This window comes from Leptinotarsa decemlineata, unplaced genomic scaffold, assembly GCF_025532065.1.
Source record: "Leptinotarsa decemlineata unplaced genomic scaffold, Ldec_3_MD MMD2_tig00026328_RagTag_RagTag, whole genome shotgun sequence".
Lineage (NCBI taxonomy): Eukaryota > Metazoa > Arthropoda > Insecta > Coleoptera > Chrysomelidae > Leptinotarsa > Leptinotarsa decemlineata.
Window position 1 is genome coordinate 37204391 of NW_027412688.1, and position 12895 is coordinate 37217285.

At 33.6% G+C, this 12895-nt stretch overlaps 3 protein-coding genes across 4 annotated transcripts; 2 read left to right on the forward strand and 1 right to left on the reverse strand.

Moving 5' to 3' along the window:
* Nucleotides 1-352: 352 nt before the first annotated feature.
* LOC111503732 (serine/threonine-protein kinase 33) lies at nt 353-6607 on the forward strand. 2 transcript variants are annotated; one of them, XM_074181949.1, is made up of 7 exons: nt 353-503; nt 559-748; nt 820-1060; nt 1125-1295; nt 2183-2517; nt 3571-3662; nt 5585-6607. In XM_074181949.1, the coding sequence occupies exons 1-7, from the start codon at nt 478-480 to the stop codon at nt 5628-5630; spliced, it is 1101 nt and encodes a 366-aa protein (XP_074038050.1). In that variant the 5' UTR covers nt 353-477; the 3' UTR covers nt 5631-6607. The 2 variants fall into 2 exon arrangements, with proteins under 2 accessions (XP_074038050.1, XP_023013886.1); XM_023158118.2 differs by lacking the exon at nt 5585-6607 and adding an exon at nt 4340-4544.
* cnir (cornichon-like protein) lies at nt 6271-7276 on the reverse strand. Its single transcript, XM_023158120.2, has 3 exons — nt 7137-7276; nt 6743-7065; nt 6271-6686 (listed from the first exon to the last, which is right to left on the reverse strand). The coding sequence occupies exons 1-3, from the start codon at nt 7212-7214 to the stop codon at nt 6614-6616; spliced, it is 474 nt and encodes a 157-aa protein (XP_023013888.1). The 5' UTR covers nt 7215-7276; the 3' UTR covers nt 6271-6613.
* A 368-nt stretch (nt 7277-7644) lies between these two features.
* Nucleotides 7645-11770, forward strand: Dnz1 (DNZDHHC/NEW1 zinc finger protein 11). The gene is made up of 6 exons (XM_023158116.2): nt 7645-7929; nt 8006-8154; nt 9265-9444; nt 9502-9598; nt 10394-10562; nt 10616-11770. Exons 1-6 carry the CDS (start codon nt 7817-7819, stop codon nt 10703-10705), a joined length of 798 nt encoding a protein of 265 aa, XP_023013884.1. The 5' UTR covers nt 7645-7816; the 3' UTR covers nt 10706-11770.
* Nucleotides 11771-12895: the final 1125 nt, after the last annotated feature.

Sequence of the window (12895 nt, forward strand, 5' to 3'; positions counted from 1 at the left end):
TTCTTTCAGATAACTATTTTTCTCATTGAATGTAAATAAAAGTTATATCTAATAAAAAAGTCACAAAATACACCAAGTTACAATTCCTAGAAAATGACAAGGAACAACAAATTGCTCCCCCATAACTATTTTAACTATTTTTAATTGTTATTTGACAATTTACAATAATAAGTGGGAATTTGCACTAATAAATGTAAATTAATACTTATAGTTGTGAATTCCCAACTATAGATGAAAATTGTGAAAAAATAATATTGATTTTGGTAACGTATTCGTGATAAACAAACCTGTGAACCCATAAATAAGGGATGACCATGCTAGATCGTTGTGGTCGCTAGTAACCATTAGCGCCTTATTTTTTGAAAAAGTCACCAAACAGTGGTCGGAAAGATTGGGTTGTTCGCGAAAAAAATACCTATATACCTATTCTATTTGAAATTCAAATGTCAGAAAAATTATTCAAATTCAACTTCATCAATGATTGGCGAAGAGAGGAGCTCACCGTTAGATTCCATTAATTTCAATTTCAACATAACCGCAACATTTTTTTGTTCGCAGATTGTACTTGCGTAGTGCTTCCCTGAAAGAACGAGAAATCAAACATTTCAGGATAGATGATGTGAAGAAACTTTACGAAGTTTTCGAGTTCCAAGAAGAAATCGGGCACGGAGCTTTCGGAACAGTAGTTGCTGCTGTAGAAAAATCCACATCAACTCAATATGCTATCAAGATAGTCAACAAGTTTTCTGTGAGTGACCGAGTAATTTTGAGGCCAATATATTATGCAACAGTCACAGAATATATGAAGATTCTTTTCAGGCCGGAACCGCGCAAATGGACGAAATCAAAAGGGAAATAAAAATTTTGAAATCAGTCTCTCATCAGAATATAATCCGTTTAGATAAAATCTATGAGTCAGCTAAAAAAATATATATGGTTATGGAAAGATGCAGGGACACATTATTCAACAAATATCGTTCTGAAAATCCATTCACGGAAAAAATCAGCAAAAAAATTATCAAACAGCTTGTTGACGCTGTTCATTATCTACACAAACATGGTATGTTTGTCATTAGCAATGGACAATGGAGACGCACGTATTTGAAATTTTGTTTTATTTTCAGACATTGTTCATAGAGACATAAAAATGGAAAACATTCTCTTGACTAAAAACGTCAACGATCCTTTCGACAATTTCTTCATAAAACTATCCGATTTTGGTCTGAGTGTAATTAAATCGGGAACCGGCATATCGGGTTTACTGAGGGATAGAGTTGGTACAGTGATATACATGGGTAAGTGATTCAGTCAAATAGAAAACTTCTATCAATTTCTCAGTTTGTTGATAATCTGGGACCTAAATAGGAATGTCGAATTTGTCAAAGAAATATTTACGCTCACTGAGACCAATTACAATTCTCCCGTGTCTCTCTAAAGTAGTGGAATTGATACTGAAAGATCAAATTAATAATTGTGTCAATGAAAAATCCTATCATAACATCTATACAATCAGGATTCACTCCCCAGCATAGTACCACCACGGATCTTCTGTTGATTACATACGATCATTTTAAAGCTGTAGATGATGAGAATTTGACCTTTGACACTCTTGATCACGAGATATTGTATGACAAACTTGTCTACTTTGGTTTTTCTCGAAAAGCAGTGTCACTCTTAGAAAACTATCTATAGAATCGTACTCAACGCGTTGTTGTGGATGGAGTTGTATCGGATGCTCTATCGGTATCAAAGAGAGTAACACTGAGATCTATCCTTGGGCCCTTGATTTTTAGCTCCTATGTCTGTGATTTTCATCTGTTTGCAAAAAATATTCACCCACTGCTTTCAAACATTATAACCAAATACCCTGTGAGTTGAGTTAAAAAACATCCTATTCGTCTTTATACTAAAAGTTGTTTTTTATTATTACTATTCAGTGGATATCGAAGTCATTCAACTCAATGTGCATATGCTAGGATGTATCATTCAATATTTGTTATGTTGCATTTAGTGACAGAACAATAGTATTGTCTTCAATTATTATTTGTATACATATAATAAGGGATTTCAAAAATAAATTCTTCTGGAAAACATTTTAGAAGCTTTCGTTGTTAGCTGGAATTTCACAAAAATTCACTTCCACATAAGAAATCGTGAATTATTCTTCATTTTCAACTTATAGCACCTGAAATCTTATCAGGCCACACATACAGCGAGCTCTGCGATGTCTGGTCAGTTGGAGTGATCCTCTATTTACTCATCTTCAATAAATTTCCTTTCATCGCACGTAACCAGGATGATCTGGTTGTAAAAATCTGTGAAGAAGAACCGGAATATCCCAAAGAGACAAACAATGATCGCATCGATCTATTGAAATCGATTCTGGTGAAAGATCCTGTTAAACGGGTTACCGCCCTGGAAATTCTTAAACATCCTTGGATGGTTGACAACAAGATTAAGAGTAGGAAAGACGAAACTATCATAGACTACATGAAGAAGTGGAAGAGCGAGATGCGGGTGAGATACAGAGTCATATTTTTACAACTAACTTTCTAGGTTAATGATAATGTATGTTTTCTTCTCGATATTACATCACTAGAAATTATCATATACAAATCTGACAATAGTAAGATTCCAAAACAATCATTTGTTACTACTTACAACTATTATAGACAAGAATATGTATGTGAATTGAATAAATTGATTGATTGATTGACTCACGAACACAATAATTCCAATATTATTCTCGATTCGCGTTTCGGTGTCTTCAGGAGATGAAATAGTCTACTTCGTAAAAAATATGAAAAAATACATGTAATAAACCTCAAGTTGAATTTTTAGGGATTCATTTGAAACTTCTCAAAATGTATAGTTTTCATAGTTCTGAAGTAGATAAAACTTCAGCCTCATAGCGTCAGTTGTAAGTGATGAACGTGAAAATCTAGGAAGAATGAAAATTTTATAACCCAAGGAGAAGGATTATTAGCCAAAACTTATTATTTATAAATTTAGACCCCAATTCCGAACAAACGTACAAAAAATGGAAAAGTGACGTCTATATACAAAGGTGATGAATTCCTTTTTTTCCGTGAGATTTGTTTTCTATGACAGAAACTGTCGTTCATCTGGTTATCTCTCACGAATTAGTTGGCAGGGGTGATTAACGGAAGATCATCGGTAAAAGAGTCAAATTATCCTGAACCCCATTCCAAGATTGGTGGCTGATCTCACATTTACTGTTTTACATTTACTTTTTACAAAGATATTTAGATCATGCAAAGAGATAACTTTCAGACTGAATTTTACGAAAACACTTCTTCCTATTCACTTTTCACTCCGAACTTTCGTTAAAAAAATCGAATCAGAAATCATTCACAGGATTACTATGGTCTATAAGGATTGTTATAGTATATTAGGATGGATATAGTATATAAGGATCGTTATAGTATATAAAATAGGTACATTTTACTTACATGCAACACTGTCATCTTCAATGACGAATGTCGATGTTTCGGAATAAAACACTTGAATGAATGAAAATGTATTAGATATATATTTTGTGTTTTACAGTTACCGGGGGAAGAATCTGACTGGGTTTCTGCAATTTTAGACGTGGAGGAAATTGATATGACTAGTCGACCTTCACTTTTGAAAGCTGGAGCGTAAGTATCTGTTTACGAAGTGTTTAGTGAACAAAACACGCTATACTTTCGGTAGTATTCTATATTGAATATTTTTGTTCTACTAACTTGTTCATTTCTTCCAAGCTCACGAAAAACACTAAGGCTCTATTACAGATATTTGATAAGGCTAGAATTTGATATGAAAACTTTCAAGCTATATAAAATAGATGAAAGGATCACATAATAGGCGGAGAAGTAACAAATTTACTACCGCGACTAGCATTTCATTGCCTCGGTAATGAGACTAGCCTGGGTAGTAAATCTGTTTTTCTGCCGTATGAAACATATAATTTTTTCTCTTATATCAACGAACAGCCGATTCTACTGAACCTAGAATCTTGAAATATGCAGGTAGGTTCTTTGTTTGGCGTGAATAGGCATCGAGAAAGGGAATCAGGAAATTCCACCGCCGAAAGGGGAAAATGGGGGTCTGAAGATTGTATTCAATTTCGTCAGTTTCGAAGTTGGAAATATTGTTAATATTTGTTTGAAATGGTCTGTCACGAAGCTTAATGTAACAGACCAAATTCTACGCGGGATAAGCCGCGGGTAACCAAGTTATTGATATTTTGAACTCGAAACAAGCAGAATTCACTTCGATTTTGCACGAGACAAATTCATTTTGGGCGAAGTTTCTTGAGATTTATTTTTTGCAGGGATGACGATGATCTGTCTCAAGTAAGCACTGGAATGTTTTCCCAATACAGTGCGTTCAGCACAGTTAGCTCATACTATCAATCCAAAGAACCATCGAAGTAGAAAACGAAGCGTTTGTTTACATGGTTGTCGGTGTTGTATATATTCTGATATAAATTTTTCGAAAATATACTATCACAATAAAATATATTCATGTTTCGGGTATTTTATGTGCATTAACTGTGAGGACGAAGGTTATATCTCGAAGTCTCAGCAACGACTGACTTTCTTCTAATATCTTTTAATCAATTTTTGTACTAGGAAAAAAGATCCCTGATTGGAAAAAACCAGAACTGGCCGGATAGCCTTAGTTGCTGAGGTCATTGAATCGAAAAGAAGAAGAACCAATGAGAAATTTGTCATCAAAAGATGGCGCCCTGTTTGTGCAAATATATCTTCCGTGACCACATATGACATACAACTCATCAACTAATTGCTCTTTTGAACATTTCAAAGTTCAGTAATCAGGTGTGTTGTGCTTGTAACGCGGCTCTATCACAGAAAAGTAAACAATCCAATATGAGATACTTCGGGATTGTCACAGAAATATGATGAACAGTTAGGAATATCAGCTATACCTGGACGTTTTGATATGATTCTGACCTATGCATGGGTATTCTTGTGTTAGAAATATTCATGTAGAAGCAACGCCTTTGATATTAGAAAGACAATTTCTTCAATTTCCGTCATTTGGATAATAATAAAATTTACAGCGTGACAAATCTCCAACCTTTTTTCGATGTTCCAGACTATCGAGGTTCCAGCGAATGGCTCTTTTCTGGATGGAATCGAGCAGCTTAAGTGTGAGCCAGACAAGATATCGATATCGAAGGGCTAAGTTGGGTTCAGAGAAAGAAATAGTTTGAGTGAAAATATCAAATTTTCCGCTTTTCTGTGCCGCAAATAGTAACTAATCAGTGACACAAAATTGTCACTTTTTGTGATTAGGATTCCCAGAAAGAGGGTATCCTCTGTCGTTTGTCTGCATCAACCTAATGAACACTCAATATGGCTCGTTATCTCTACATTATTTATTATTTGACCAGATGGATATTCATAACTTGAAGGCATTACACTCCTTCCTCTAGCTATCCCACCTCAAGCTTTGAAAGTGTGTGCTTCGTACTATCAACATAGACCGTGACAATAATTGGGCTAGTCCCACTAATGGACTATGTGTTTTCCTGAATTTTATTTAATTTTAGCGCTCTACACGTTCCCGGATACTACTCTATACCCAATTGTGAATGACCCTGTCCCAGGCTGATTTGAATGTGACCACACGTTTTACTAATTAACTTAGTTACCAAGCAGCCGGTTAGCACTGTTTCCTGAATCCAACGAATGAAAAATGAAGAAGAACCAATGAGTCCTAAAAAGATAATTGTCTCTATCTTCACATTGTTAAGTAATATCACTTAGTTGTACTCACTCCCTCTGTGAATGGAATGCTGAAGTTTATTGGAAATCCTTATTATTTTTTTATTAAGAGTGTCTTTGGTCAACAGGAATATTATATGAATTTTGCTTGAAATGTTTGCTTCACAGAACTGTACTCTAAATTTATAGTTCTGTGGTTTGCTTCCATTAGGTGGTATTTGAATTTAGGTTAGGTTAGCTTTTGATTTTCTCAAGACGCCATCTATCGAATATATTAGAATTAAGTCAAACAGTTAACCTGAAATAAAGTTCTGTCAGCCGTTTTCACAAATTATTATGGTTTTTATGCTTTCCTTTACCAAAAGTAATTTAATTTATCTATTCATCAGTTTCTCATGTTACTAATGTTTGCATTATAGAATATTACTCTAACAAATTCACAATTAATTCAAAACACAGCAAATCCGATGTTTCACCCTCCAAGTTTTTGGATTAGATTTGAAGCCTCTAATTGAAATCTCGTTTTATTTTCGATATAAGAAATATAAATATTGATTAAAATGAGTATTTTGAAATATGGTATTATGTGACTAAATAATACTGCTCTAAAATCTAAATTACATATAAGTAACTTATTTACTTTAAAAGGTAGACAATTGACTTAAAGTATTGAAAATGTTATCGGCATTGAAACATTATTTGTCTCAAGTGTTGAAAATCCGATTAAAAAAATGCTATTCACAAAATTTCCAAGACTGAAAATTAACATTTTCAAACACCTTAGTTGACCCGATAGTGTAAATAAAAGAATACAAGACACTACATATTAAAGTATTCAGTTCATGAAAGTCTGGTCAAAAGTCCTCTGCAATCTGACCCTCAAACTTCCTATTGATGGGATCTCCCTTCAGTAAAGAGGTTATCAAACTGAAATTGGTTTCAAACATTAATAAAAATACACCTACATTTCCAATAAAACTCACCAATATAAGTATGCAAAGAAAAATATCAAATAATATCCAAGATATATCATACAGTCTCTCATATGCTTCTTCAGTCGGCCGCTGTTGTGGATTTCCGTAGGATCATATACACCCAAGTTACCTTTGGGAACAGTAAAAATCTCGTAGGCCATCCAAGCGACCATAGGAAGATTAAAAATTGTCAGTATCCAATGCCCGTGGATGAGAAAGAGAAAACTCAACAATGCATGGCAGCTGAGCTTTGGAAGGACCCATTGGTTGAGCCTTGAGCAGCACTCCTGGGCATTTAGATAGTCGCATTCCAAATCAGAAAGTGTAATGACCTGTTGAAAAGTTAAGGAGGAATTTTTGACTATGTGTGTGAATGTGAGTTGGACTTTATTTTAAAGGATACAAAGTAAACCAGCAGAAATAATATGGCTCCAGTGTCTAATAGAGAAAAACAGAACAGCAAAGAATCTGATAAAATCATTTTATGATAAGCACCAATTTCGTTTTGGTGGATTTCAAATGATCATTTGATAATTAGTCGCTATCATGTTATTTTTAGGTATTTATGATTCGAATTAACTTCTCCTTCATTGTGTAGAGGTTAGTTAAATTGAATGACAACTTCTTCCATTTTTAAATCTTGGCTTTAGGTATAGGAGCAATGCGGCAAATACCGATTCCTTGGAATTTATGGCTTTTGCTGTCTTGGTGTCGGCAGCCAAAGTGTTCGCAACTCAGACGGTTTAAAATACTCATAAAACTGTTTATTGAGAGCGTACAAGTTCGAAACCAAGTCTCAACTGTGCGAATGTTTGAGGATCGTGATCGTACCGATGGGTAACCGGATTACAACTCAATTTTGTAACCAGAACCTGACTAGAACGAACGTACCAATTATTATATTATGACAGCTGTCAATTTTCATAACATATATTAAAGGATTTGGAATATTTGTTCAATTAGAATGATTAAATGATGAGTATCTCATTTAGACAAGAAATAAAATTTCAACAAAATGCAAATCAGTTCCGTAGCATACTCGTCGTACATTCTTTATAAATATAGTTGAGAATAAGAATTAAAATGTTCGTCAGAGATCCTTGTGGTATAACATGTATCCTATTAACGTATTTCGCCGTTTTTTATGCCGATTACGTTATCATAAGATGGGTTATTCTCCAAACCATGATAGATAGGTAATATTTGAGTGTGTGTGTGTGTGGCGAAAATTGGTAATGCAAGGAAATAACCACTGAACCGATTTTTTTGTAGTTTGTGGGGCACCTTCAATGTAGTGATGTTCAACACGGTTATATTTTTGTTATCGATAGCACATATCAAAGCTGTAATGACTGACCCTGGAACGATACCTCTTCCGCAGTCTAGAATAGATTTTTCTGACATACATTCCCCTGATTCAGGTAAGGAAATTACTTTAATTCAGTTCATTAAAGAGTTACCTCACTTATATATGTGTTTTGGTTAGCACATATTTTCACAATAAAATACAGTTTGTTTTATTATCATTATCTGATTGAATATAAAGTAGACTGGAATTTTGCTGTGTCCAGTGAGAAGTCTAGTTGACTTCATTCTATTGGTATCAAATCTAGTTAGAAAAAGGTGTTTTCCATAGTTATAACTATTTTTATTTTCCTTGTATTCATAGAAGGAACGTCTTATATAAATCAAGCTTAGTAGCGTAGGAGAGTAATTGAAGAGTAAAATTTATGTAATGAACATTGCAAGTTGGTTTCCACTCTGTCACTTCTTGGCTTTTGTGTATTTGCAGTTTCATAGAAATCGTATGATTAATAGTCTTTGAAAGTCATTGTTAACTGACGCACCAAAAATTTGTCGTTTTGCACATGACTCTAAAACTTATGTAGCTAAGAAACAATGTTAATTCAGCATGGATATAAAAGTAAAATGAACTCAGTTATTCAAGATCATTGTTTGTGTGATGTAACTTATATTAGAGAAAGTGATGCAGTCCTCTCAACTAAACCATGATTTCATCAACTTTTAAACCAGATCTTATTGACAAAGTCCAAGAAATACAATGTAGATATAGAAAGAATAAATTGGTAATTTATTGTTGAAAGGATTCGCTAAAATACTCTTCCAAACTCTAATAGGGTCTATCAACAAGTAGGTTTTTCACCGCCTTTTTGAAATGAATGTTGCTTAGATTTGCAAATCTCATTTCTAATGGTAAATGATTGAACAACTTACCACCGTTATAGTATATGGAATTCTTGATTAAATTCGTAGTTGGGATGGGAAGTCTAAAGGTATAATCGCTATTACGAGTAGCATAAGGAGTAGAAGCAAAGTTGAACTTAGATTAATGTTTATAAATAAGGCAAACCGTCTCCACGATAAAAAGTGCTGTGACTGTTGAAATTTTATTGGCATTGAACGTAAAATCACAATTTGTCATAAATGAGAGTTTCGATTTTGGTTTGAATACTTTTTTCATGTCACTAGTCTCAGAATATCTGAATCGCGAACCACAAGTCATTTTTCAGGTTGTGAGTTTGTAAATTGGACCGTTTGTGCCAGATGTGAGACGTACAGGCCCCCAAGGGCACACCACTGTCGAATATGCCAAAGGTGCATAAGGAGGATGGACCACCACTGTCCTTGGATTAATAATTGTGTGGGAGAGAGAAATCAAAAGTATTTTATTCAGTTTTTAATTTATGTCGGTTAGTGTCATCTCTTCGAAACGTTCGTTACTAGAATTTCAAGTCCTATATTTTTAGGAGCTTTGTCAGCATATGCCATCACATTAGTAGTGATTTCCTGGTTGAAGGAGTGTAGTGATTGCATACAGGATATTCCACTGAAGCAAACAAGAATGTGAGTGTCAAAAAAGCACATTTCACTTTACAAAAAAGAAGCTTAATTTCAAATTTTCATTTTCAGAAATGTCAAAATTATCGTTTCTAGTTTGGGTACACTGTAATTATAAATCCTTGGTCGGACATTGAAATTTCGTCGAACATTTTCATGATTGGCAACACTGATATTCGACGTATGAATATTAAGAAGAAGAACTGTAAAATCTTTGAATTTTACCGCGTTTAAATAATTTTAGTATTTTACTCATACTCCATCTATATCTATCTTTGTCATTGCGGCTTCCACATCAGCTTTCACTTTTCACTGGTTTCATTTTCACTGCATGTACAAAAATACAATGAACTTCGCAGGCTTTGAAAATATACCCTAAAATGTGGTGTTTTGGGTGGGAGTATCTAGATTTTTTATAAATCAAAATGAACACAGCAAACTAACATTATTCAAATAATAAAAATAGTCAAAATGTTTGTAATTTTCTAATCTAATTCTTCTTCTTAATATTACATGTCAAATATTAGTTTTGCCAATCATAAAACGCCTGAAACATGGGCAATTGACAATATATATGAGAGATCATAATAAATAAGTGTAGCCAACATTATATTATAAAATTTCTTTTATTTTCCATGTGAAATACGGTAATTTTGCTCAAAAGTTCTGAAATAATTCATGTAATTGTAGAAGAAACCTATCTTTTCACTATATTTTAAGTAGAAGCGCTGTTTAAAAAAAATATATCGATTTTCTTTGAATAACAAATGTATTTTTCCACTGATTGAGATACATTTTTAGAATGCACAGCATAATTTTGTTGTTGGAAAGTGCCCTATTCGGCATGTTCGTAACTGCTATTTTGATCGATCAGCTCCAAGCCATACTCACAGACGAGACTGCTGTAGAACATGTACAAGAACAAGGTCCCTTCAGACCGCACAAACCCAAAATGGCACTCTTGAGTGAGGTAAGACAAAAAATACAAGTTTTACGTAGTGAATCATTATCATTCTTGTTTAGGTTTGCGGCACAGAACACCCTGTCTTTTGGCTGTTGCCATGTTCATCGACGACTATTAAGGATCGGCCTCTGATAGACTATGAAGTGTAATTTCTCCAGAGATTCTCTACATTTTTATACTCATTTAGATATCAGGCTTATTGGCGACCTTTCTTAGGCAATTTTGATGGAAAATAACGTTCCTTTTATCAAAAATTATGCATTAAACTATCAAAATTAAATATTTTGCTTGATGTGGGAAAAATTGATATTGCAACACAGCTGTTTCAGTTGAGGTATTCTATAGTTTTAGGCTAAAATAATTTTGACATGACAGTTTCGTGCTGTTATTTATTTTATTTTTAATAGTCCACACTCTATATTCTTGGTGTTTATTATTTTTATAGAGTGAAAGGAGCATACATTTATCGAACCAGCTCTTTGATTCATTTATTCAAGTTTTCCAATGCAATTTTTGAGTAGAACAGATGTGAAGAAATACCTATGAGCTTTAATCTACACACCACAATTTGTCGAGATGTACTTATGTTAAGCATCAGTGTCTGATCTCATTGATGAGGATAATCCTAACAAAAATATTTTGATTCTCATATACATTGTAGGGATGTATCCCACTTCTGTAACCAATTGATTGAAACTTACACTTGAGAGGGCGACAAATTCCTTGTTTTTGTTGAAATTGAAAACGTTTTACAATATTCGTTGATCTCTACTATATGTTTTATGGTATCGAGACTGTCATTGTTTTCTTTTTAATTTTAAACGGTACTTAAACCAAAAAACCCGTTGTTAACGGTACAAAAATGAAACTAAAATACATGCATACTATTGCTCGTTTTCTTTTAGAAAGTTTCTTCATATTTACAATGTTGAAATATTTATTGTTTATTTTATATGGATTTTTATTTTTATTAGTGTAAGTTTATATAATTTATTGAATCAATACTTGTTTGCTGAAACGTTGATATTTGTATAGACTAAGCAAATCAAAATCTTGTGTAAATCGCCTAAACCCCCAATTATGTTTTGTTAATTACGATATATTTTTTCAAATGTTTTATTTGTAAACTGTTTTGAATATAGGCATAAACCAAAATCGACTTATATTAGTTGTATGTTTTAATTTCACATTTTCATTAAATAACTTTTCTCAAAGCATTGATTTTTCTTTCTTCAAAAAACTAACAACAATATCGTTCATTAAAAACCAATATATATGTTCCGAGTTAATTGGTAACGGTTTCCAAATCATTTAATACAGGCGATTGCTTATTATAATAAAAAAAAACGTGAGAAGTGTCACTAAGTTTGGCAGCCCGAAACGTTTGTGCTCGAAAAAAATGTTTTACAGATTATGTAAAACAGCCACACTAGATTTTTTGGTCCTGGAAATCGAACATCTGCTGAGTGTTCTTTGAAACGAGTTTCAGTGACTCGCCTAGTCTGGCCGATATATTTTTTGTCACAGTCCTCAGGGCTTATTTCATATATCCCAGACTTTTCATTTTCCTACGTTTGTTCTTTAGGTTCACCAACTATTTATTGAAATGAGGAAGTATAATATTCTATAGTCTATACTCTATACGATGTCAATATGAACAGCTAAATGAAAGACTAATGAACCGAGTGTGATAAATTTACTAGTTGATACCATATAAAACCTCCCACTAATGATTATACCTCGTAATTATGCCACACAAATAAACTGCCGACATTCGGTAACTATTTAGTTATGCCATTTAAATTGACTCTGTCCCTTGAGTACACGAAGGTACAACAAAAAAAAATGTTATCAGGGACATAGCCGAAAGCAACAGGTATTTTTCAAATAAAGTAGATGAATCTAAAGAAATGAGCTTTAAACGTTCAAGCCTGTCTCGAATATACCTACACAGTAGGTTGAATGGACTGACGCCTATCAGAAAACAACTATTCTCCTGGCTAATACCACGAACAGCGTTGGATTATATCCGACAGGCGTCAGTGCAGGAATCTTCACAGAAAATTTCCTGCATATGCAATTGGCAATACAACTGTCGGATATAATCCAACGCCCTTCGTGGTATTAGCCAGGGAAGTAGTTGTTTTCTGACGTTTAAAGTTCATTTCTTTAGATTTGTTCACTGCCAGTTTTCAAGCATATCCCACTGACTAATAAAGTTTTTCTTCCTTATTCAAAGGAATCGGGCAAATTACGGATATACAGTTGATTAGTACCTCGTCCACTAGATGGAGTGAAATTTTGTTGTTTTCTCCAACTCAGGAACAGGAATGAAATAC